The sequence below is a fragment of the Xenopus tropicalis genome, chromosome 7 (assembly GCF_000004195.4).
Source record: "Xenopus tropicalis strain Nigerian chromosome 7, UCB_Xtro_10.0, whole genome shotgun sequence".
Lineage (NCBI taxonomy): Eukaryota > Metazoa > Chordata > Amphibia > Anura > Pipidae > Xenopus > Xenopus tropicalis.
The window spans coordinates 132,735,341-132,760,624 of NC_030683.2; the positions used below are offsets into that span (position 1 = coordinate 132,735,341).

At 56.2% G+C, this 25,284-nt stretch overlaps 1 protein-coding gene across 2 annotated transcripts in view; it reads left to right on the top strand.

Annotated features, from left to right (window-relative positions):
* Positions 1-25,284, top strand: part of ece1 (endothelin converting enzyme 1) — a 67,971-nt gene that overhangs the window by 31,888 nt on the left and 10,799 nt on the right. The window contains exons 1-3 of one of the 2 annotated variants that reach the window (XM_031906453.1): positions 12,807-12,910; positions 18,320-18,406; positions 24,588-24,729. In XM_031906453.1, the coding sequence (XP_031762313.1) occupies positions 18,320-18,406; positions 24,588-24,729 (229 nt within the window). In that variant the 5' untranslated portion in view covers positions 12,807-12,910. Of the gene's footprint in view, positions 1-12,806; positions 12,911-18,319; positions 18,407-24,587; positions 24,730-25,284 lie in introns of those variants that run through there. The other variant, XM_031906452.1, reaches the window with a different exon arrangement.

Genomic DNA, 25,284 nt, shown 5'->3' on the forward strand with positions numbered 1-25,284 from the left:
CCCTCTCCCCCCTCTCCCTCCTCCCCTCCCCACACTCCTTTCAGCCCCGGAACAAACAGCATTTCACCCTCAGTGTGAGACACTTTATACCCAGAAGCCTGGCCCCGCCTGCGGCCAGGATCCAGCAACTGTCATTGGGGGCAGTAGCAGCACTGGGGAAAGCACTGCTATTGAGCACGCCTATTGGGGCAGATACAGAAGCCATTGGCACATTGGGGCAGATACACGCCTATTGCACATTAGGAGGCCAGATACCACAGCCTATTGGCACATTAGGGCAGATACACAGCCTATGGCACTTGGGGCAGTACACAGCCATTGGATACACAAGCTATTGGCATATATGGGGCAGATACACAGCCTATTGGCACATTAGGGGCAGATACACAGCCTATTGGCACATTAGGGGCAGATACACAGCCTATTGGCACACTTGGGGCAGATACACAGCCTATTGGCACATTAGGGGCAGATACACAGCCTATTGGCACATTAGGGGCAGATACACAGCCTATTGGCACACTGGGGGCATGGTACAGAAGGAGAGCTTGGTAGGTGCTGACCAGTAGATACACGGTGCCAGGGGTTGGCAGTGCCAGGGGTTGGCGTTGGGCACACACTATCCCTTCTCTCTCATTCATTCTATCCTGTATTATTGGGCTCTGTATCACACCGGGGGGCACTCACACTGATTGGTGTAGATTCTGCCACCCTTTCTGACTGCAGTGCCATGTTAGTGCCCTCGGCCCCATGGGTAGGGAGCGTGTGTGTATTCCCTGCACTGCCTGTTCCGACCCCTGACACTATGTAGCATTATCCGGCTGATTAACTGCCCTGAGGGAGAACTGACTGCTCATATTGGGGCCACCGTGCCAGGGTGCCAAGGCCAAGCCTCCCTCATCTGCCCAACCTTGCCAACTGATGTGCGGGCAGCGGCCCCAGGCGCCTCTGTTACATGGGGGATATGTACATGTAAAGGCATTGCCCCCTAGTGGTGGGTTTGGGTGCTTGCAGGACCGGTTCTGCCTGTGCCCTGTGCCCGCTGAGCCTGTGCCCGCTGAGCCTGTGCCAGGAAATGCAGATTTAATTTGAATTAATTGAATGGAATATGGTTCATAGGGCGGCTATCCCTGTGGGGCTGCGGTTCTGCGGTTCCGTTCCCCATGGAACAAGCTAAGAACGTATTAGAACTCTGACCCGCTGTGTGCGGTACCGCTCTGTGCCAGAACCAATAAAATTCTGTATTTGCATTGAATCCTAGATCCGACCCTTGCAAGGGTTAAATCTCCTTAGTATGTATGGAATGTTAGTCATGTGACTACATGAAGCCTTTATATGGGTCGGGCCTGTCAGGAGTCAGAACCAGCAGTGCAGAGAATATAAGCAGCCAGGCAAATACTGATATCAATAGCAATTCTATTTACAAATAACTTTCACCATCATTTTATTTATGTGCAAAATAAATAAGTTTGGGTGGAGTTCCCCTTTAATCAGCCTTTCAGCGCTTGGGCGTTACTGTCGCTTTTATGGGGCAAACATGGCAGTTTGGCTTCTGCATTTATACTGCGACCAATAGGAAGGGAGCATTGTGAGTCACATGATTGGGAACATCAGTTCGGTGCATTACTGTGACGCTTGGAATTGTGGGTATCGGGGCGAGTCTGTGGGAAACGCCGACTTGGGGGATATGGGCCAAGGCGGGAGAGGCACCCCAATAAGTTATATAAGGGGCCTTTGGAGCCAGGTGCATTATGGGATTTGGTGCAGTAGAGAGACGTTTGGGGGCGTATTTATTAATATTGGAGACAAACATCACCGGGAATGTTGCCCATAGCAACCAATCAGCAATTACATTTGATCGGTCACCTACAGTACAAGTTACAAGACCAAAGCAAATATCTGATTGGTTGCTATGGGCAATGTCACCGGTGTCTGCAGTGGTAATAAATACCCCCGTTACTGGGGTGCATTAAGCAGGGTTGGGCACAAATTGGAGGTGATTTGCCCTTTGCCCCTCAGGGTTGGCATTTGGTGCCAGCGGTACCCACCTGCTTTATGGGTGCCAATCACCCACATCTATGGTGGAAATAGCGCAGGGGCCCCAGCCAGGAGGGAAAGGTTACGGGGGTCCCTGAGGGTATTTTGTCAGGCTGTGCCGCTACATACGGTGCCCGAGTTCAGTCAGCAAATGCTCTGCCCCTTGTTGGCACGTCATGTGACTGGTTAGGGGCAGGGAGTGGCAGGGCACAAGTTCATTGTGACCCCCGGGGGCCCCAGAGGGGCGGAGCAGCGGATGAGGCAATTAGCCGGGTGGGGCAGGTGCAGCTCTGATGCCGTTGTACCGACACAGTATGGGCGTGGCGTCCTCGTGTGCCCTCTGGCCGTGCCCCGGTGCCACCTCCATGCTCTGCAGAACTGAAGGTTCCGTGTGGCCCAGTGCAAAGGGGCAACTACACACAATTCTGCCCATTTAGTCACGTGAGAGGGGCAATAGCTTCCTGTGCCCGGCTGGAACGGGGCACAAAGGGGCCCATGATTGTGCCCACTTGGCTCTGCCGCCCTGTATGCCCAGTGCTTAGTACTGCCAACCAATAGGATCAGTAGCCAGGGCGGCAGGGGATTATTGGGGAGGGTGGGGCCCCGGTGCCAGTGGCTAAAGGAAAGAGGAAACAAATGCCCCGTTGGTGCCACTCGTGCCCACTTCCCCTATACCCTTCCCCTCCACTCGCCACATTTCCACTTCTTTAATATTTTCCAGTCTCGGGGGGGGGGGGGGGTAGCATCTTTTAAAGGGGAAGCTATGACTGATTTCCTCATGCCCCTTAGTTACTTTTATTCATTTATTTCTAAAGAGCCGTCTCTCTCCTCGCTGGACAATGGTTGGCACCTTGGCACCGTCTCTATACATAAGGGCATTGGCGCCAGTGCCAGTTATTATGATACTCAGGGACAACTGTGCCTTTAATTGGCATCTCAGGCTGTGGCACCCTGGCAGATGGGTACCGCTTTATCCAACTGGTACCCATCTGCCAAGGGCTGCCCAGAACATGGCGGGTACCACTGGTCAGCTCTGCCAACTCAGCCCCTCCAGACCAGGGTGCCAGCTGATTGGCCATGGTATGAGGCTGCCCCAATGGCATCCAATCCAGTGTGGCCCTTTCCTGTCTGCTGTGCATGATCCTCCACTGGCATCCAGTTGTGCCCGGTGTGTGGGTGGCCAAACTGGGCAAGTCCCCCTTTGGGGACCCCACTGTGCCATAACCTGGTGATGCAGATAAGGGATCTGGCTCCTCCCCCATATCCGCAGCCAATCATGTCCCAAAAGGCATTGTTTGCCCCAGGGGGGGTCCCTGCTTTGGCCGACTGGCACCATTCACATAATGCCCCCTGCCCATCCCTAGTTTATCTTGTGCCCCCTGCCCATTTCTAGTTTATCTTGTGCCCCCACCCACCCTACCTGCCCCGGGACTTATAATGGGGGGTATCAGACAGTGGAGCCGGGGGCGGGGTTATTGGGGTGCCATTGCCAGGGAGACGCCGCTACTGATTGACATGCCCAGTTGTGCAATGTTCCTGCCCCCACGGGGTGCGGCCGACTCACTCAGGAGCCACTTAGGGAACGCGGTGTTTGCTCCACTTGCACTGAGGGCAGATTTATGGGCAGGTTCCTACTTGCACCGACCGCCCGGGGCAACTGCTGCGCCGACGTCCCACAGATGGGTTCCTGTAGGTGAATGGAGGGGTTGGGGGTACGGAAAGGGGCTCATTGGAAAGGGGCCCTTAGGCACAACCATTGGGGGGGGTATTCCTTGGAACAAACCCCCCAAGTTTTATGCCTGAGGGATAGAGGTCCGACAGGCTAGAGCGGCCACGTCAGAACCTTATATTGGCCCAGAACCTTATATCACTGGTACCGGCTGCACAAGTTCCAATAGAACCCCTCATGCCGAGCTGGAATTCTGAATCACCTTGTGCCCCCCTTACCCCTCCCTCTGGCTTAGGCATCAAGGGAACAGGGGTTCCACCTTGTGGCCAGGGAAGAGCATTGCAGGGACAAGAAATACATTGGTGCCAGTGGGAAAATATAGTGTAATGGGCTCAGTTATGGGGAAAGGCTGGCCCAGTTGGGATTGGTTACACTGGGGGGGGGGGGGGGCAGTTAAGGGGGGGGTCACTATATATAAATATATAAGGGGGGGGCAGTAATGAAATAGAGAAAGTACAGGGAAGAGCGACTAAGCTGATAAAGGGAATGGGCTCAGTTATGGGGAAAGGCTGGCCCAGTTGGGATTGGTTACACTGGGGGGGGGGGGCAGTTAAGGGGGGGTCACTATATATAAATATATAAGGGGGGGGGCAGTAATGAAATAGAGAAAGTACAGGGAAGAGCGACTAAGCTGATAAAGGGAATGGGCTCAGTTATGGGGAAAGGCTGGCCCAGTTGGGATTGGTTACACTGGGGAAGGGGCAGTTAAGGGGGGGTAGGATCCCCCCCCCTGAATCAGTGGTACTGGCAGATACATTAGATAGGTACAAGGAAGGGGAGTTACAGGGGGGCTGGGAAGTTGTGGGATCCCCCCCCCTGAATCAGTGGTACTGGCAGATACATTAGATAGGTACAAGGAAGGGGGGTTACAGGGGGGCTGGGAAGTTGTGGGATCCCCCCCCCTGAATCAGTGGTACTGGCAGATACATTAGATAGGTACAAGGAAGGGGAGTTACAGGGGGGCTGGGAAGTTGTGGGCTCCCCCCCCCCCCTGAATCAGTGGTACTGGCAGATACATTAGATAGGTACAAGGAAGGGGAGTTACAGGGGGGGCTGGGAAGTTGTGGGATCCCCCCCTGAATCAGTGGTACTGGCAGATACATTAGATAGGTACAAGGAAGGGGAGTTACAGGGGGGGCTGGGAAGTTGTGGGATCCCCCCCCTGAATCAGTGGTACTGGCAGATACATTAGATAGGTACAAGGAAGGGGAGTTACAGGGGGGCTGGGAAGTTGTGGGCTCCCCCCCCCCCTGAATCAGTGGTACTGGCAGATACATTAGATAGGTACAAGGAAGGGGAGTTACAGGGGGGCTGGGAAGTTGTGGGATCCCCCCCCCCCTGAATCAGTGGTACTGGCAGATACATTAGATAGGTACAAGGAAGGGGAGTTACAGGGGGGGCTGGGAAGTTGTGGGATCCCCCCCCCCTGAATCAGTGGTACTGGCAGATACATTAGATAGGTACAAGGAAGGGGAGTTACAGGGGGGCTGGGAAGTTGTGGGATCCCCCCCCCCTGAATCAGTGGTACTGGCAGATACATTAGATAGGTACAAGGAAGGGGGATTACAGGGGGGCTGGGAAGTTGTGGGATCCCCCCCCCCTGAATCAGTGGTACTGGCAGATACATTAGATAGGTACAAGGAAGGGGAGTTACAGGGGGGGCTGGGAAGTTGTGGGATTCCCCCCCCCTGAATCAGTGGTACTGGCAGATACATTAGATAGGTACAAGGAAGGGGAGTTACAGGGGGGCTGGGAAGTTGTGGGATCCCCCCCCCCCCTGAATCAGTGGTACTGGCAGATACATTAGATAGGTACAAGGAAGGGGAGTTACAGGGGGGGCTGGGAAGTTGTGGGATCCCCCCCCCTGAATCAGTGGTACTGGCAGATACATTAGATAGGTACAAGGAAGGGGAGTTACAGGGGGGGCTGGGAAGTTGTGGGATCCCCCCCCCTGAATCAGTGGTACTGGCAGATACATTAGATAGGTACAAGGAAGGGGAGTTACAGGGGGGCTGGGAAGTTGTGGGATCCCCCCCCTGAATCAGTGGTACTGGCAGATACATTAGATAGGTACAAGGAAGGGGAGTTACAGGGGGGCTGGGAAGTTGTGGGATCCCCCCCCCCTGAATCAGTGGTACTGGCAGATACATTAGATAGGTACAAGGAAGGGGAGTTACAGGGGGGCTGGGAAGTTGTGGGATCCCCCCCCTGAATCAGTGGTACTGGCAGATACATTAGATAGGTACAAGGAAGGGGAGTTACAGGGGGGGGCTGGAAGTTGTGGGATCCCCCCCCCTGAATCAGTGGTACTGGCAGATACATTAGATAGGTACAAGGAAGGGGAGTTACAGGGGGGCTGGGAAGTTGTGGGATCCCCCCCCCCTGAATCAGTGGTACTGGCAGATACATTAGATAGGTACAAGGAAGGGGAGTTACAGGGGGGGCTGGGAAGTTGTGGGATCCCCCCCCCCTGAATCAGTGGTACTGGCAGATACATTAGATAGGTACAAGGAAGGGGAGTTACAGGGGGGGCTGGGAAGTTGTGGGATCCCCCCCCCTGAATCAGTGGTACTGGCAGATACATTAGATAGGTACAAGGAAGGGGAGTTACAGGGGGGGCTGGGAAGTTGTGGGATCCCCCCCCTGAATCAGTGGTACTGACAGATACATTAGATAGGTACAAGGAAGGGGGGTTACAGGGGGGCTGGGAAGTTGTGGGATCCCCCCCTGAATCAGTGGTACTGGCAGATACATTAGATAGGTACAAGGAAGGGGAGTTACAGGGGGGCTGGGAAGTTGTGGGATCCCCCCCCCCTGAATCAGTGGTACTGGCAGATACATTAGATAGGTACAAGGAAGGGGAGTTACAGGGGGGGCTGGGAAGTTGTGGGATCCCCCCCCTGAATCAGTGGTACTGGCAGATATATTAGATAGGTACAAGGAAGGGGAGTTACAGGGGGGGGCTGGGAAGTTGTGGGATCCCCCACTGAATCAGTGGTACTGGCAGATACATTAGATAGGTACAAGGAAGGGGAGTTACAGGGGGGGCTGGGAAGTTGTGGGATCCCCCCCCCCTGAATCAGTGGTACTGGCAGATACATTAGATAGGTACAAGGAAGGGGAGTTACAGGGGGGGCTGGGAAGTTGTGGGATCCCCCCCCCCTGAATCAGTGGTACTGGCAGATACATTAGATAGGTACAAGGAAGGGGAGTTACAGGGGGGGCTGGGAAGTTGTGGGAGGGGTTGGGGATGTACGACTTCTGTCCTTTCTCCCCTAATTTCCTTCTGTCTGAAACTTCAGATTGCCCTCTCGGTATATGTGGCACTTTAAGCAACCATAGATTGTAAGCTCTTGGGAAAAGAACATAACGGATACCCACAAAAGCCAATGTTGTATAAAGGGGATTCGTTTTCCTGACTCTCCCAAATATCTCCACTTGCCTTCTTTTTCCCAAATGCAGAATCCCCCGAGGGCCCCACATTCCCAGTGCCGAGGGCCCCACATTCCCAGTGCCGAGGGCCCCACGTTCCCAGTGCCGAGGGCCCCACGTTCCCAGTGCCGAGGGCCCCACGTTCCCAGTGCCGAGGGCCCCACGTTCCCAGTGCCGAGGGCCCCACGTTCCCAGTGCCGAGGGCCCCACATTCCCAGTGCCCTGGGAAACCTAAACTGTTTGCTGCAGTCTGATTGGACACTGCATGGCTACTGGGACCCATGGCAGGACAGTACCCTGAGACACCAGATGGGGGAGACACCTCTGTGGGGAGAAGAAGCCCCACCCAGTGTGATACTTGTCTATAGGAAATGCAAGGGGTGCTCTGAGCTCATTTCCCCAGCAGAGGGCGGTGTGACCCCCTGGTAATAGAACATTGTGTTCCAGACATTGGGCGCCTCGTACTCCTGGCCCTGGGGCAGAACTTGCTGTTTGTTTGTTGTGTCTTTCTGCTGCACATTTGCCCTTTATCCCATGTGACCCAACAGTACGCCCGGGGGTAGATAAATACAGTTATGTAAAGGAACAGTTATGGGAAAACATGCAGAACAATGGGAAGGGAGCAAGATAGCAGCTCCCAGTAGGTATCAGAATAGCACTCAATAGTAAGAAATCCAAGTCCGGCTTGGGACTCCTCCAGTTACATGGGAGTAGGAGAAACAATAGGTTAGCTGAAAGCAGTTCTAATGTGTAGCGCTGGCTGAAAGCTCAGACTCAGGCACACTTTACTGCTGCGCTGCAAGTTGGAGTGATATCCCCCCCCCTCACCCCCAGCAGCCGATCAGCAGAACAATGGGAAGGGAGCAAGATAGCAGCTCCCAGTAGGTATCAGAATAGCACTCAATAGTTTGCTAGTCTGGGCCTGCTAATGGGGTGAGGACTGCATCAATGAGCCAATGGGGTCCTCCATCCATCCAGTGGGGGGAAGGCAGACTGTGCATTCTGGGAGCTGTAGTTCAGCTAGAATTCCTCGTTATATAGGCACTGGTTACAGAAAGCTCCACACAACTCTGTGGCCAGTGAGCCAGTCCTACTCCTGAGTACTCATTCCATTATAATGGCGCAGAGATCCTGCTTTGTGACCCACTGGATCGCTAATATGCTAAGGGGAGGAGCCAGCTCTCCCCCAGTACTTACCCAGGTACAGCACTCCAATTCTCTGTACTTCCTGCTCCTGGGCTGCTCTCTTTCCCATGGTCAGGCAGGAACCCCCCCTGGGTAAGGGAATCCAATCTCCCCCCAGTACTTACCCGGGTACAGAGCTCTGATTCTCTGTACTTCCTGCTCCTGGGCTGCTCTCTTTCCCATGGTCAGACAGGGATCTCCTCCTGGGTAAGTGAATCCAATCTCCCCCCAGTACTTACCCGGGTACAGAGCTCTGATTCTCTGTACTTCCTGCTCCTGGGCTGCTCTCTTTCCCATGGTCAGACAGGAACCCCCCCCCCCTGGGTAAGTGAATCCAATCTCCCCCCAGTACTTACCCAGGTACAGAGCTCTGATTCTCTGTACTTCCTGCTCCTGGGCTGCTCTCTTTCCCATGGTCAGACAGGAACCCCCCCCCTGGGTAAGTGAATCCAATCTCCCCCCAGTACTTACCCAGGTACAGAGCTCTGATTCTCTGTACTTCCTGCTCCTGGGCTGCTCTCTTTCCCATGGTCAGGCAGGAACCCCCCCCCCCCGGGTAAGTGAATCCAATCTCCCCCCAGTACTTACCCAGGTACAGAGCTCTGATTCTCTGTACTTCCTGCTCCTGGGCTGCTCTCTTTCCCATGGTCAGACAGGAACCCCCCCCCCCCTGGGTAAGTGAATCCAATCTCCCCCCAGTACTTACCCAGGTACAGAGCTCTGATTCTCTGTACTTCCTGTACCCCCCCACCTAAGTGATGTGTACCAACCACCCGTGTTTCCCCCCCCCCCCTTGATTTCCATCCTGCCCCCCCTGACTTGTGAAAGAAGAGCGTGGGGGGGGGGGATAAACCCAGGAATTTGGCTCCCGGAGAGAAGATTAAATCTAATAAAAACACTTGCGCTTCCCTTTGAAACTGAAGGGATAATTTGTGCAACTAAACAAACACCCCCACTTCCTGCCCCCCCTCTGCTACCGTGGGGGGTCCCAAATCTTCCCAACTCTTGGGAAAGTCACCCAATATTGTGTGTCCCCCCCCGCCAGTCTGTACAGTGTGTGAGTCCTGCTTTGTATTGGCCACTACCATTCCCAACCTGGGGGGGGTTCTGTCCCCAACTTTTGCAAAACAGGAAGTGCCAAACAGAAACACCATGGGGGGGGGGGAAGCCCACCCATGGGTGCAACTACACCGAGACCCCCCCCCAGTTTTAACAAACCCCAGGGGGCTAGGGGTGCATAGGGTTGTTGGGGCAGTCCCACCAATGAGATCCAATCGTTACCCCCCAAGGCGGCCATATTGGGGAGACCTCGCCAAACGAGCGGATCTTTCCGTGTGTGACCCCCCCCCCCCCCCCGGGAGTCACTGCTGGGCCCATAGGGGAACTTAACGTGAGATTAGAGGAGAATTTCTCTGAGGAAACAGGTGTTGGGGGGGGGGGGTGACTCAGTGTTTCCCCTGATAAGTCACATGGAGGCTCCTCCCTCTTTATGTTTCCCTGCCCCCCCCCTTATCTGCCCGAATGGGAACGTCTCACTGTTTGTGCAGATACAGAGGCCTGAGCTGTGGGGCCCAAACAGGGGCCGTTCCACTCACTCACAGGGGGGAAATCTACCCCGGGGCAGAATGGTGCCCTCCTGTCCCACTCACTCACAGGGGGGAAATCTACCCCCGGGGCAGAATGGTGCCCTCCTGTCCCACTCACTCACAGGGGGGAAATCTACCCCCGGGGCAGAATGGTGCCCTCCTGTCCCACTCACTCACAGGGGGAAATCTACCCCCGGGGCAGAATGGTGCCCTCCTGTCCCACTCACTCACAGGCTGCAGGGGGGAACAATGGGGAAATCTACCCCCGGGGCAGAATGGTGCCCTCCTGTCCCACTCACTCACAGGCTCCAGGGGGGGAACAATGGGGAAATCTACCCCCGGGGCAGAAAGATTACCCTCCCCCCAGAGCTCAGTTGAGCTCCACTGCACCCCAACCCACAGCATAACTACCCCCCTCACCTAAACTGACTCCTCTGCACCCCCCCAGCTCAGCCCCTGTACCCCCCAGCTCAGCCCCTGTACCCCCCAGCTCAGCCCCTGTACCCCCCAGCTCAGCCCCTGTACCCCCCCAGCTCAGCCCCTGTACCCCTCAGCCCCTGTACCCCCCCAGCTCAGCCCCTGTACCCCCCCAGCTCAGCCCCTGTACCCCCCCCAGCTCAGCCCCTGTACCCCCCCCAGCTCAGCCCCTGTACCCCCCCCAGCTCAGCCCCTGTACCCCCCCCAGCTCAGCCCCTGTACCCCCCCCAGCTCAGCCCCTGTACCCCCCAGCTCAGCCCCTGTACCCCCCAGCTCAGCCCCTGTACCCCCCCCAGCTCAGCCCCTGTACCCCCCCAGCTCAGCCCCTGTACCCCCCCAGCCCCTGTACCCCCCCAGCCCCTGTACCCCCCCCAGCTCAGCCCCTGTACCCCCCCCAGCTCAGCCCCTGTACCCCCCCCCAGTTCAGCCCCTGTACCCCCCCCAGTTCAGCCCCTGTACCCCCCCCAGTTCAGCCCCTGTACCCCCCCCAGTTCAGCCCCTGTACCCCCCCCAGTTCAGCCCCTGTACCCCCCCAGTTCAGCCCCTGTACCCCCCCAGCTCAGCCCCTGTACCCCTCAGCCCCTGTACCCCTCAGCCCCTGTACCCCTCAGCCCCTGTACCCCTCAGCCCCTGTACCCCCCAGCTCAGCCCCTGTACCCCCCAGCTCAGCCCCTGTACCCCCCCAGCTCAGCCCCTGTACCCCCCCAGCTCAGCCCCTGTACCCCCCCAGCTCAGCCCCTGTACCCCCCCAGCTCAGCCCCTGTACCCCCCCAGCTCAGCCCCTGTACCCCCCCCAGCTCAGCCCCTGTACCCCCCCCAGCTCAGCCCCTGTACCCCCCCAGCTCAGCCCCTGTACCCCCCAGCTCAGCCCCTGTACCCCCCCAGCTCAGCCCCTGTACCCCCCCAGCTCAGCCCCTGTACCCCCCCAGCTCAGCCCCTGTACCCCCCCAGCTCAGCCCCTGTACCCCCCCAGCTCAGCCCCTGTACCCCCCCAGCTCAGCCCCTGTACCCCCCCAGCTCAGCCCCTGTACCCCCCCAGCTCAGCCCCTGTACCCCCCCCAGCTCAGCCCCTGTACCCCCCCCCAGTTCAGCCCCTGTACCCCCCCCAGTTCAGCCCCTGTACCCCCCCCAGTTCAGCCCCTGTACCCCCCCCAGTTCAGCCCCTGTACCCCCCCAGCTCAGCCCCTGTACCCCCCCAGCTCAGCCCCTGTACCCCCCCAGCTCAGCCCCTGTACCCCCCAGCTCAGCCCCTGTACCCCTCAGCCCCTGTACCCCCCAGCTCAGCCCCTGTACCCCCCCAGCTCAGCCCCTGTACCCCCCCAGCTCAGCCCCTGTACCCCCCCAGCTCAGCCCCTGTACCCCCCAGCTCAGCCCCTGTACCCCCCCAGCGCCCTGTACCCCCCCCAGCTCAGCCCCTGTACCCCCCCCAGCTCAGCCCCTGTACCCCCCCAGCTCAGCCCCTGTACCCCCCCCAGCTCAGCCCCTGTACCCCCCCCCAGCTCAGCCCCTGTACCCCCCCAGCTCAGCCCCTGTACCCCCCCAGCTCAGCCCCTGTACCCCCCCAGCTCAGCCCCTGTACCCCCCAGCTCAGCCCCTGTACCCCTCAGCCCCTGTACCCCTCAGCCCCTGTACCCCTCAGCCCCTGTACCCCCCAGCTCAGCCCCTGTACCCCCCCCCAGCTCAGCCCCTGTACCCCCCCCAGCTCAGCCCCTGTACCCCCCAGCTCAGCCCCTGTACCCCCCCCAGCTCAGCCCCTGTACCCCCCCCCCAGCTCAGCCCCTGTACCCCCCCCAGCTCAGCCCCTGTACCCCCCCCCCAGCTCAGCCCCTGTACCCCCCCCAGCTCAGCCCCTGTACCCCCCCAGCTCAGCCCCTGTACCCCCCCAGCTCAGCCCCTGTACCCCCCCCAGCTCAGTATAAAGGGGAAGCTGTAGGTACACGGTAGGTTACAGAGGGGCCATTCGAGCAACTGCCCTACTAGGGGGCATTATTCTGGCCCTTGCTAACCTGCCCCTTTTATAGACTAAGGCTTATCCTACTCATCTCCAGTTAACTTTCCCAGACTGCCCCTGGGTTGCCAGTGTAATAAATCCCTAGCAACCATATAAAATGCCAGCGCCACACAGGGTAAGAGAAATACCAATCCCAGAATTCCGCACTCCTCTCACAGCAAAGCAACCCTGCCCGGTAAGTGCCCGGTAAGTGACCCCCTCGGTTCCCACTTTCTGCCCCGGACCCTGTCTCTTTTCCGAGAAGCCCCTGCCTCTTCCTGCGGACATTGCCGCCCCCGCTGGGCACTCAGGGGTTAAAGGAAGGTCCTTGCCCCGCCCCTGTTCATCATTGGCCGAGCTGCTAGGTTATCCCCTCTCCCTGTGCCCATTGGCCGGTGTGGCTGTCAGTCTCCCTCAGGCTGGTGGGTGCTGCTCTCTGGTCGCTCCCTACACTGACTCTCCCCGGCCCGACCGGTACGTACCCCCGGGGCAACTCTCCCAGCAGCGCAGTATGGGGGGGTATATGGGCTGGGCTGGGCAGTATACAGGGGGTATATAATGGCTTGGGGTACATGGGGCAGCACAGAGTTGTTTGGTTGGGGTCCTCCTGTCTCACTCGGGGGGCTGGCCGGCTGGGAGCCTTGGGTTCCTGTGAGGGAGGGATAAGCCCTTGGGCTCCCCCTGTGCCAGAGGCATTTAAGGATCTTGCAGGTGTAGATTCTCAGTACCTGATTGGCTGGCAGGCAGGGTATCAGTGCTGGGAGTGAGTGTAGATTCTCAGTACCTGATTGGCTGGCAGGCAGGGTATCAGTGCTGGGAGTGAGTGTGGATTCTCAGTGCCTGATTGGCTGGCAGGCAGAGTATAAGTGCTGGGAGTGAGTGTAGATTCTCAGTACCTGATTGGCTGGCAGGCAGGGTATCAGTGCTGGGAGTGAGTGTAGATTCTCAGTACCTGATTGGCTGGCAGGCAGGGTATCAGTGCTGGGAGTGAGTGTAGATTCTCAGTGCCTGATTGGCTGGCAGGCAGGGTATCAGTGCTGGGAGTGAGTGTAGATTCTCAGTGCCTGATTGGCTGGCAGGCAGGGTATCAGTGCTGGGAGTGAGTGTAGATTCTCAGTACCTGATTGGCTGGCAGGCAGGGTATCAGTGCTGGGAGTGAGTGTAGATTCTCAGTATCTGATTGGCTGGCAGGCAGAGTATCAGTGCTGGGAGTGAGTGTGGATTCTCAGTATCTGATTGGCTGGCAGGCAGGGTATCAGTGCTGGGAGTGAGTGTAGATTCTCAGTACCTGATTGGCTGGCAGGCAGGGTATCAGTGCTGGGAGTGAGTGTAGATTCTCAGTACCTGATTGGCTGGCAGGCAGGGTATCAGTGCTGGGAGTGAGTGTAGATTCTCAGTGCCTGATTGGCTGGCAGGCAGGGTATCAGTGCTGGGAGTGAGTGTAGATTCTCAGTACCTGATTGGCTGGCAGGCAGGGTATCAGTGCTGGGAGTGAGTGTAGATTCTCAGTGCCTGATTGGCTGGCAGGCAGGGTATCAGTGCTGGGAGTGAGTGTAGATTCTCAGTACCTAATTGGCTGGCAGGCAGGGTATCAGTGCTGGGAGTGAGTGTAGATTCTCAGTGCCTGATTGGCTGGCAGGCAGGGTATCAGTGCTGGGAGTGAGTGTAGATTCTCAGTGCCTGATTGGCTGGCAGGCAGGGTATCAGTGCTGGGAGTGAGTGTGGATTCTCAGTGCCTGATTGGCTGGCAGGCAGGGTATCAGTGCTGGGAGTGAGTGTAGATTCTCAGTGCCTGATTGGCTGGCAGGCAGGGTAGAGGCAGGGGGGCTCATATGGGTGGGTGTTTGAGTGTCGGTGTTGCCCCCCCGGCTATGAGACAACGAAGTAACTACTCCCAGAATCCTTTGGGATCTATAAAGGGGAGTTCAAACATCCTGTTTATAAAAGACTACATTTCCCTTAGGGCCACACAAGGGCCAAACGGGGGCCCATGGGGCAGAACTGAGCCAACTTGGCAACATGGTCTCCTATAATTGGCTGGATGTGGCTATTGGGTGGGTCTGGGTGCCTGGGATACAGACAGGGCCGCTCCTGATTGGCAGAGGATGTGCCTGTATGGTAAGAGCGGGCACCATGTTGGGCAGGAGAAGGGGCCAGCCTGAGGGCCTGTCAATCCAATTTTCTTTTATTACAAAATTCCCTCACTCTGTGTGTGTCCTCCATCCTTCCCTTACATTGCAGCAGTCCTGCCCTGCTTTATGGCTGACATTCTCTACCTTTGTAACGGTGCCACGCTGGGGTGCTGCTAGCTGTGCATGCTGGGAAGTGTAGTTTAGGGACTGCTGGCCTTGTGGAACCAAGGGAACACCAAGGCCTCTCTCTATTGGCCGAGTGTCGGGGGCTATATTTAGGGGGATGGGCTGATGGGTAATGGGATTAAGTGTGTCACTGGGGTAATTCTATTTCATGCCCTTAATCCCAGTCTGTGGGCGGCGCCGTGTCAGATTGTGGGTGGGGCTCAGAGAGCCGTGTGAGGTGCGGGGAGTTGCACTGAGACAGCTGTTGGTGCGGGGAATCCTGCCTGTGTGTTTGCTGAACGGGGGGGCAGGTTCGGGGGCAATAGTTGGAGGTACCAAGTACCCCCCAAGAAGGAAACAGGGTGGTTTAGAGGCTCTGCCTTCTATAGGGCACATGGTTCTGTAACATTTGCTGCACTCTATAGGCCAGTTCTGTCTGTAATTGTCACAGCAGGATCTGCGTATCTGCGGCCCTCCAGCTCCTCACCTATAATGGCCTGAAAGCCTAAGGAGACCAATTAGGTGAAATTACTCTAGGTGTCTAATTGCAGGGGAGGGGGAGGGTATGTTTTAAAGGGGAAGTAAAGCTCTATGTTACAACTGAATATTGTTGTAGTTTAACATTCAGAGGGTCACTAGGGGTCTATAGAGCTTAGTGGGTTGGTGCTAGCCAATGGCTGTGGCCCAACTGTCACGGATTTAAAAAGCCCATTGCTAAATTCCTGTGGGTACCGGCCAGGGTGCTGGGAGTTGAACAGCAAATATCCACATTGTAAACTACAGTTCCCAGCATTCCCTGCTGGCCTTGGAATGTTTAGGTTGCTGTTTGTACCCCCGGGGGGCAGTAAATAGGCTGCAGCGCAGGGGCTTGGTACATCCCATAGCAGGGCGCAGTTATACACCAGCAGTGGCAGCAGCAGCCCTGTTTGCCCTCCTCTCTGGGAGCCAAGAGCCTCGGACTGTTTGGGCAGTAGGGCGGCGCCATAGCAATTCCTCAGCCTCCGGCTCTGTCTTCTGAACTGCAGCCAGGGGCCTTCAGAGACTGCTGGGAGTTGTAGTGTTTAGGTGCTGAGGCGGCTTGCTTGGAGGTGTATCATAGGGAGAAGCCCCCCAGAGCAGAGGTACTGAGAGAGCGAGGGAACCCCCAACTGAAACCCCTAAATACTCGTGGTTACCCCAAGACTGGATGGGCGGGGCTTTGTGTTTCCTGAGGGGGAAACAATTTGTTGTTTATTGGGGGAAGCCTTTTCCGTTGCAGCCGTTACTTCCTGCTCGGTGCATAACCAGGAAGTGAGGTTCTAGTCAGTATGGCATCCCCCACCTGTGGAAACCCTACAGAGATGGCTGCTGTGGGGGCCCCCCACCCCTTTATTAGTAACCCTACAGAGATGGCTGCTGTGGGGGCCCCCCACCCCTTTATTAGTAACCCTACAGAGATGGCTGCTGTGGGGGCCCCCCACCCCTTTATTAGAAACCCTACAGAGATGGCTGCTGTGGGGGCCCCCCACCCCTTTATTAGTAACCCTACAGAGATGGCTGCTGTGGGGGCCCCTCACCCCTTTATTAGAAACCCTACAGAGATGGCTGCTGTGGGGGCCCCTCACCCCTTTATTAGTAACCCTACAGAGATGGCTGCTGTGGGGGCCCCTCACCCCTTTATTAGTAACCCTACAGAGATGGCTGCTGTGGGGGCCCCTCGCCCCTTTATTAGTAACCCTACAGAGATGCTAGAAGTTTAATCTGTTTGGGTTAAGTTCCCCTTTAGGATCCCACTGAGGGATTAATGTAACAACCTGTGGGGATTATTTTGCCCATAAGCCGCTCATTTGCTTATTAATCTGCTGTTATCCGGGGCCCCCGCCGAGCGGGAACACGTCTGGCCAATAACAGGGGAGATTCAGTCTGTGGCCCTGGGGCCATACGTGTCCAGGGGTTGCTTGGCCCCCATATAGAGAGATAGGGGCCCCTGGCGGTAACTGGGGGCTGATTGGGTCCCATAAAGGCACCAATCAGATTGTGTAGTGAGTCTGAGCTGCCAAGGTGCAAGCTGGGAGTTGTAGTTTATCTGTATCTGCCTTCTTAGGGGCCTGGAGCCTGACCCTGTAGTTCCACTTCCCCCCAGTACCAGCCAGGGGCCCCTGGTTCCCCAAAGGGTTCTATTGGGACAGCGCCACAGATTAGGATCCGCCCCATGTGACGGGCTGGCTCCGCCCATTAAGAGAAATGCAGATGTTTGTGGCAGGTGCAGGGAGTTGCGGTTCTGCTTGGGGGGTGCAGGTGCGGAAGTGGGAGGCGCAGAACTGATTCTCATATCCCTGTGTGTATAGTGGGGGGGGGGGGTCCCATTAACCCTTCCCTGGGCTGCTTTGTGCAGTTCTGCCCCAGGGTAGTTGTTTAGGGGCAGCTGTGAGATTTGCTGCCCACGGGGTGTTTGCCGTGTAACGGATCAGAACCAGTGTTTCCCTATACAGGGTTGCGCCCACAAGTACCGACCCGCAGGGCAGGGTGCAGCCCGTTAACCCTCGCACTGCTGCACAGGAGCATGGGGATCCCACGGCAAATACAAAGGGGAAGTAAATAAGGGAGAAATGTAACTGGGATTCCTATTGGTCGGTGTCTGCTCGGCCCTGAAATGTAACTTAGAGGAGGTTCACCTTTTAGTTAGGCCAATTCTAAGCAACTTTTCAATTGGTCTTCATTATTTTTTATAGTTTTTTAATTATTTGCTTTCTTCGGATGACTCGTTACAGCTTCCAAATGGGGGTCACTGACCCCGGCAGCCAAACCCTATTGCTCTGTGAGGCTCCAGTTTTATTGTTGTTGTTACTTTTTATTCCTTATCTTTCTATTCAACTCCTCCCCTATTCATATTCCTGTCTCTCATCCGAACCACTCTCTGGTTGCTAAGGTCATTTGGACCCTAGCAACCAGATACTGTGATACTTGGGGTTACACTGGGGCTTAAATGACTAGGATACATGGGGTTACACTGGGGGTGGAATGGCTGGTTTAGGGGGGCACAGGGTGCCCAAGTGGTTGATATTTGGGGGCCAAGGGTTTAAATGGGATTAAATGGGTCTGGTTGATGGGGATCCTACATGTTGTTTCTAGCTCTGGGCTGCAGAGGGTTAATACCAGGAGTCAGGGCACCAGGGGTTAACAGTGGAAGCCTCTCCTCCCCCCTCCCTGTCTCTCAGTGGTTGAGCCCCACCCCAAACACTAAATAATGGAAGGGGGGAGGGGCTAAGAGTTGCTGAGAGAAGGGAGCGACATGAAAACTTTACCCTCATTTCTGCCCAATCCCTGCCCTGGAATGTGGGCCCCAAATACAGCCGGGGCCACCGCTTGCCTTTGTAGCCCCCATGCCCCCCGTAGTAGCCCCCCAGCCAGTGAGAGTCCCCTAGGGAGCCCCTTATTGCCTCTTGTCACTGACTTGTAGGAAACTGCAGGGGGACCCCCTGTGTCTGTAATGTTCCAGGGGGGCTGCTGGGTAGGAAATAGGCGGGAGAGGTGAGGGATCGGGGCCCCCCATTGGCTGCTGGGAATGGAGGCGCTAAGAGAATCTGTGGGACATTTCACCTTTCAGATGTCTGCGTACAAGAGGGCCACGCTGGACGAGGAGGACCTGGTGGATTCCCTCGGGGAAGGAGAGGTCTATCCCAACGGGCTCCAGGTAAGTGTGGGGCCCCCGGCTGGGCCCCTGATGGGGGCAGGAGGGCAGGTTTGTAGGGTGAATCCCCGTCCCCTCTGCAGATTTCGCAATATGGTTGTGGGAGGAGCATAATCCCTTGTTTTTATCCTAAAATGTGAGTGTATTTCCCCTTTAATAGTGAGTGTGGGATTGTGTGTGGGTGGGAGCTGCCATATTGCTCTGTCCCTAGGCCCCACGTGGGGGTCCGTGTTTGTGAGGATATTGTCCCACCCCCCAGCAATGGCAGGGATTATATGTATCTCTGTAGGGTTTATCTGCCCTTTAGGGAGCCACATGGAAGTGTTGGGGAGTCCCATAAACCTGCGCCCCCTTCCCTTCCTGGTGACTGATTGGTTGGGCCAGAAACTCCCTGCAGGCTTCATCCCATTGGTCTCTCATCCAGCTGCCTTGGTCTGTCCCTGTGATAATGTGGGATAAGCCTGGGCTCAGGCCTGTCTGTGACCCCCCCCAACCTGTCCCACCCCCCCAACCTGTGTGACCCACCCCCAACCTGTCCCACCCCCCCCAACCTGTCCCACCCCCCCAACCTGTGTGACCCACCCCCAACCTGTCCAACCCCCCCCAACCTGTCCCACCAGGGGATCAGCAGGGTTACTTCATATATCTCCCAGGTAATTAGGGCTGGGACCTTAATCTCTTTACCTGGGGGGAGGAAACCTGGGTGAGACAGGGACTTTGCCCCCCATCCTATTAGTGGCCCCTCCCTTCTATGCCCCTAAGGGCTCTGGCACACGGGGAAATTAGTCGCCCGCGACAAAACTCCATGTTCGCGGGCAACTAATCTCCCCGAGTTGTCATGACCCGCCATCCCACCGGCGAACATGTAAGTCGCCGGCGGGATGGCACACGCGGCGGCGCGATTTCCCGAAATCGCCGAAAAAGACTCGTGAGCGGGCGACTGATCTCCCCGTGTGCCAGAGCCCTAAAGCCCCCAACCCTCACTCTGATTTATACCCCATTTATTCTATCACCCCATGGCTTGTAACTGCCACCCCGCTATAGTTCCAGGGGTACCCAGGGCACAAATAAGCACTCACCCCAAATCCCCCCCTAACTGGCCTTCAGGCTGGGCCCCCTTAGCCCATAACAAGGTTACAGATATATAGAAACATTGGGGTAACAGTCACCCCGCTATAGTTCCAGGGGTACCCAAGGCACAAATAAGCACCCCAAATCCCCCCCTAACTGGCCTTCAGGCTGGGCCCCCTTAGCCCATAACAAGGTTACAGATATATAGAAACATTGGGGTAACAGTCACCCCGCTATAGTTCCAGGGGTACCCAGGGCACAAATAAGCACTCACCCCAAATCCCCCCCTAACTGGCCTTCAGGCTGGGCCCCCTTAGCCCATAACAAGGTTACAGATATATAGAAACATTGGGGTAACAGTCACCCCGCTATAGTTCCAGGGGTACCCAGGGCACAAATAAGCACTCACCCCAAATCCCCCCCCTAACTGGCCATCAGGCTGGGCCCCCTTAGCCCATAACAAGGTTACAGATATATAGAAACATTGGGGTAACAGTCACCCCGCTATAGTTCCAGGGGTACCCAGGGCACAAATAAGCACTCACCCCAAATCCCCCCCTAACTGGCCTTCAGGCTGGGCCCCCTTAGCCCATAACAGGGTTACAGATATATAGAAACATTGGGGTAACAGTCACCCCGCTATAGTTCCAGGGGTACCCAGGGCACAAATAAGCACTCACCCCAAATCCCCCCCTAACTGGCCTTCAGGCTGGGCCCCCTTAGCCCATAACAAGGTTACAGATATATAGAAACATTGGGGTAACAGTCACCCCGCTATAGTTCCAGGGGTACCCAGGACACAAATAAGCACTCACCCCAAATCCCCCCCTAACTGGCCTTCAGGCTGGGCCCCCTTAGCCCATAACAAGGTTACAGATATATAGAAACATTGGGGTAACAGTCACCCTGCTATAGTTCCAGGGGTACCCAGGGCACAAATAAGCACTCACCCCAAATCCCCCCCTAACTGGCCTTCAGGCTGGGCCCCCTTAGCCCATAACAAGGTTACAGATATATAGAAACATTGGGGTAACAGTCACCCCACTATAGTTCCAGGGGTACCCAGGGCACAAATAAGCACTCACCCCAAATCCCCCCCCTAACTGGCCTTCAGGCTGGGCCCCCTTAGCCCATAACAAGGTTACAGATATATAGAAACATTGGGGTAACAGTCACCCCGCTATAGTTCCAGGGGTACCCAGGGCACAAATAAGCACTCACCCCAAATCCCCCCCTAACTGGCCTTCAGGCTGGGCCCCCTTAGCCCATAACAAGGTTACAGATATATAGAAACATTGGGGTAACAGTCACCCCGCTATAGTTCCAGGGGTACCCAGGGCACAAATAAGCACTCACCCCAAATCCCCCCCTAACTGGCCTTCAGGCTGGGCCCCCTTAGCCCATAACAAGGTTACAGATATATAGAAACATTGGGGTAACAGTCACCCTGCTATAGTTCCAGGGGTACCCAGGGCACAAATAAGCACTCACCCCAAATCCCCCCCTAACTGGCCTTCAGGCTGGGCCCCCTTAGCCCTTAACAAGGTTACAGATATATAGAAACATTTGGGTAACAGTCACCCTGCTATAGTTCCAGGGGTACCCAGGGCACAAATAAGCACCCCAAATCCCCCCCTAACTGGCCTTCAGGCTGGGCCCCCTTAGCCCATAACAAGGTTACAGATATATAGAAACATTGGGGTAACAGTCACCCCGCTATAGTTCCAGGGGTACCCAGGGCACAAATACTCACCCCAAATCCCCCCCTAACTGGCCTTCAGGCTGGGCCCCCTTAGCCCATAACAAGGTTACAGATATATAGAAACATTGGGGTAACAGTCACCCCGCTATAGTTCCAGGGGTACCCAGGGCACAAATAAGCACTCACCCCAAATCCCCCCTAACTGGCCTTCAGGCTGGGCCCCCTTAGCCCATAACAAGGTTACAGATATATAGAAACATTGGGGTAACAGTCACCCCGCTATAGTTCCAGGGGTACCCAGGGCACAAATAAGCACTCACCCCAAATCCCCCCTAACTGGCCTTCAGGCTGGGCCCCCTTAGCCCATAACAAGGTTACAGATATATAGAAACATTGGGGTAACAGTCACCCCGCTATAGTTCCAGGGGTACCCAGGGCACAAATAAGCACCCCAAATCCCCCCCTAACTGGCCTTCAGGCTGGGCCCCCTTAGCCCATAACAAGGTTACAGATATATAGAAACATTGGGGTAACAGTCACCCCGCTATAGTTCCAGGGGTACCCAGGGCACAAATAAGCACTCGCCCCAAATCCCCCCCTAACTGGCCTTCAGGCTGGGCACTGTTCCCCTAATGTCAGTGCCTGTAAGTTACCTGCACAAACAGATTGCAAGCTCTGTGGGGAAGGCGCTTGTTGCCCTGTATGCGGGTGCTGAGTACACAGGTGACGCCATATAAACAGATACAGATGATTACAAGGATCTGATTGGACGCCTGGTCTCACCCTGCTGTCCCCTCCCACTAGTGCGCCATCTGGTGGTTTCTGTGACACCTGCAAGCAGATACCCCCTGTGACCCCCCTGGGGGGGGGGGTGTAATGTAGCCCTGATCTGCTGCAGTGTTGGGGGGGGGGCAGTGGGTGAGTGTGAGCTCTGGTGTCAGGCAGAGGTGCATGCTGGGAGTGAGGAATCCCGGAATGTGAGAGGGAGTGCGACACAATAAGCAGCACATTCCTCCGGTGTCAGGCAGGGATATCTGAGCTGTGTCTGTGCTGGGGGGGCAGGAAGTGTGGGAATGTGCCCTGGGGGGGCAGTAGCTGTTAGGGAGGTGGATGTGGCGCATGTGTAGGTGCTCAGATTGGGTTTGCCCATTGGCTCATGTAGTTTTAGCTTGGGGGCCACTGCAGGGATGGGGGGGGGGGGCACTTGTATCTTCTGTTCAGAAGCTATTGTTGTATCAGTGCTACTTGGCCTTTGTTACTAGCCAAACCGGCAGTACTGGCCCCGGCTGAGCTTTTGAGCAAGTTGCCCCTTGGGTGTGTCATGAGGGCTGTTCCTGCTGAATTGTGCTTAGTACAGGGGAATCCCTATGTGCCATAGTTTTATGGTATCTCTCTGTACAGGCTATGGGCAAACTTAGGGGGCTGTTCCTGCTGAATTGTGCTTAGTACAGGGGAATCCCTATGTGCCATAGTTTTATGGTATCTCTCTGTACAGGCTATGAGCAAACTTAGGGGGCTGTTCCTGCTGAATTGTGCTTAGTACAGGGGAATCCCTATGTGCCATAGTTTTATGGTATCTCTCTGTACAGGCTATGGGCAAACTTAGGAGGCTGTTCCTGCTGAATTGTGCTTAGTACAGGGGAATCCCTATGTGCCATAGTTTTATGGAATCTCTCTGTACAGGCTATGGGCAAACTTAGGGGGCTGTTCCTGCTGAATTGTGCTTAGTACAGGGGAATCCCTATGTGCCATAGTTTTATGGAATCTCTCTGTACAGGCTATGGGCAAACTTAGGGGGCTGTTCCTGCTGAATTGTGCTTAGTACAGGGGAATCCCTATGTGCCATAGTTTTATGGTATCTCTCTGTACAGGCTATGGGCAAACTTAGGGGGCTGTTCCTGCTGAATTGTGCTTAGTACAGGGGAATCCCTATGTGCCATAGTTTTATGGTATCTCTCTGTACAGGCTATGAGCAAACTTAGGGGGCTGTTCCTGCTGAATTAGGATGCACAATAGAAGACCTGTGGGAGCAGCTTGGCAAGTGAACTGTGGCTTTGATAATTCCAGTGAGCTTACAGTCTAAGGTCCCTATCCCATTCCCATCAGCCCCTGCCCCAGTGAGCTTACAATCTAAGGTCCCTATCCCATTCCCATCAGCCCCTGCCCCAGTGAGCTTACAATCTAAGGTCCCTATCCCATTCCCATCAGCCCCTGCCCCAGTGAGCTTACAATCCAAGGTCCCTATCCCATTCCCATCAGCCCCTGCCCCAGTGAGCTTACAATCTAAGGTCCCTATCCCATTCCCATCAGTCCCTGCCCCAGTGAGCTTACAATCTAAGGTCCCTATCCCATTCCCATCAGTCCCTGCCCCAGTGAGCTTACAATCTAAGGTCCCTATCCCATTCCCATCAGTCCCTGCCCCAGTGAGCTTACAATCTAAGGTCCCTATCCCATTCCCATCAGTCCCTGCCCCAGTGAGCTTACAATCTAAGGTCCCTACCACATTCCCATCAGTCCCTGCCCCAGTGAGCTTACAATCTAAGGTCCCTACCACATTCCCATCAGCCCCTGCCCCAGTGAGCTTACAATCTAAGGTCTCTATCCCATTCCCATCAGCCCCTGCCCCAGTGAGCTTACACTCTAAGGTCCCTATCCCATTCCCATCAGTCCCTGCCCCAGTGAGCTTACAATCTAAGGTCCCTATCCCATTCCCATCAGTCCCTGCCCCAGTGAGCTTACACTCTAAGGTCCCTATCCCATTCCCATCAGTCCCTGCCCCAGTGAGCTTACAATCTAAGGCCCCTATCCCATTCCCATCAGTCCCTGCCCCAGTGAGCTTACAATCTAAGGTCCCTATCCCATTCCCATCAGTCCCTGCCCCAGTGAGCTTACAATCTAAGGTCCCTATCCCATTCCCATCAGTCCCTGCCCCAGTGAGCTTACAATCTAAGGTCCCTATCCCATTCCCATCAGTCCCTGCCCCAGTGAGCTTACAATCTAAGGCCCCTATCCCATTCCCATCAGCCCCTGCCCCAGTGAGCTTACAATCTAAGGTCCCTATCCCATTCCCATCAGTCCCTGCCCCAGTGAGCTTACAATCTAAGGCCCCTATCCCATTCCCATCAGTCCCTGCCCCAGTGAGCTTACAATCTAAGGCCCCTATCCCATTCCCATCAGTCCCTGCCCCAGTGAGCTTACAATCTAAGGTCCCTGGCAGCGCAGAGTGAAACATCCCAGGAATGTTCTCAGAGTTCCGAGAGGTTCTGGCATGTTCTGCCCAGTGCCGACCCGACTTCCTCTCATTGTCTGGCGCTTCCTACAGGCTCTGGCACCGGGTGCTGGTTAATTACTCTCCAGTGCCCGTAGGTGAATGCTGCCCCCCCCTGGTAATGTATTGGGTTGAACCCGTAGGTGAACCTGCGAGGAGTGCGGCCCCGGAGCGGCTGTTGGGCCGAGAGGACACACGTAGAGAAGAGACTGCTGGTTCTGGTGGTGCTGCTGTCGCTTGGGCTGTTTATGTGTCTGCTGGCGCTGTCACTGCAGTACCGGAACAGTAAGTGCCACCTGGGGGAGGGCGGGGGGGACAGTAAGTGCCACCTGGGGGAGGGCGGGGGGAACAGTAAGTGCCACCTGGGGGAGGGCGGGGGGAACAGTAAGTGCCACCTGGGAGAGGGCGGGGGGAACAGTAAGTGCCACCTGGGGGAGGGCGGGGGGGACAGTAAGTGCCACCTGGGGGAGGGCAGGGGGAACAGTAAGTGCCACCTGGGGGAGGGCGGGGGGAACAGTAAGTGCCAACTGGGGGAGGGGGGGTAACAGTAAGTGCCACCTGGGGGAGGGCGGGGGGAACAGTAAGTGCCACCTGGGGGAGGGGGGGAACAGTAAGTGCCACCTGGGGGGGGGCGGGGGGAACAGTAAGTGCCACCTGGGGGGGGGCGGGGGGAACAGTAAGTGCCACCTGGGGGAGGGCGGGGGAACAGTAAGTGCCACCTGGGGGAGGGCGGGGGGAACAGTAAGTGCCACCTGGGGGAGGGCGGGGGGACAGTAAGTGCCACCTGGGGAGGGGGGAACAGAGTGCCACCTGGGGGAGGGGACAGTAAGTGCCAACTGG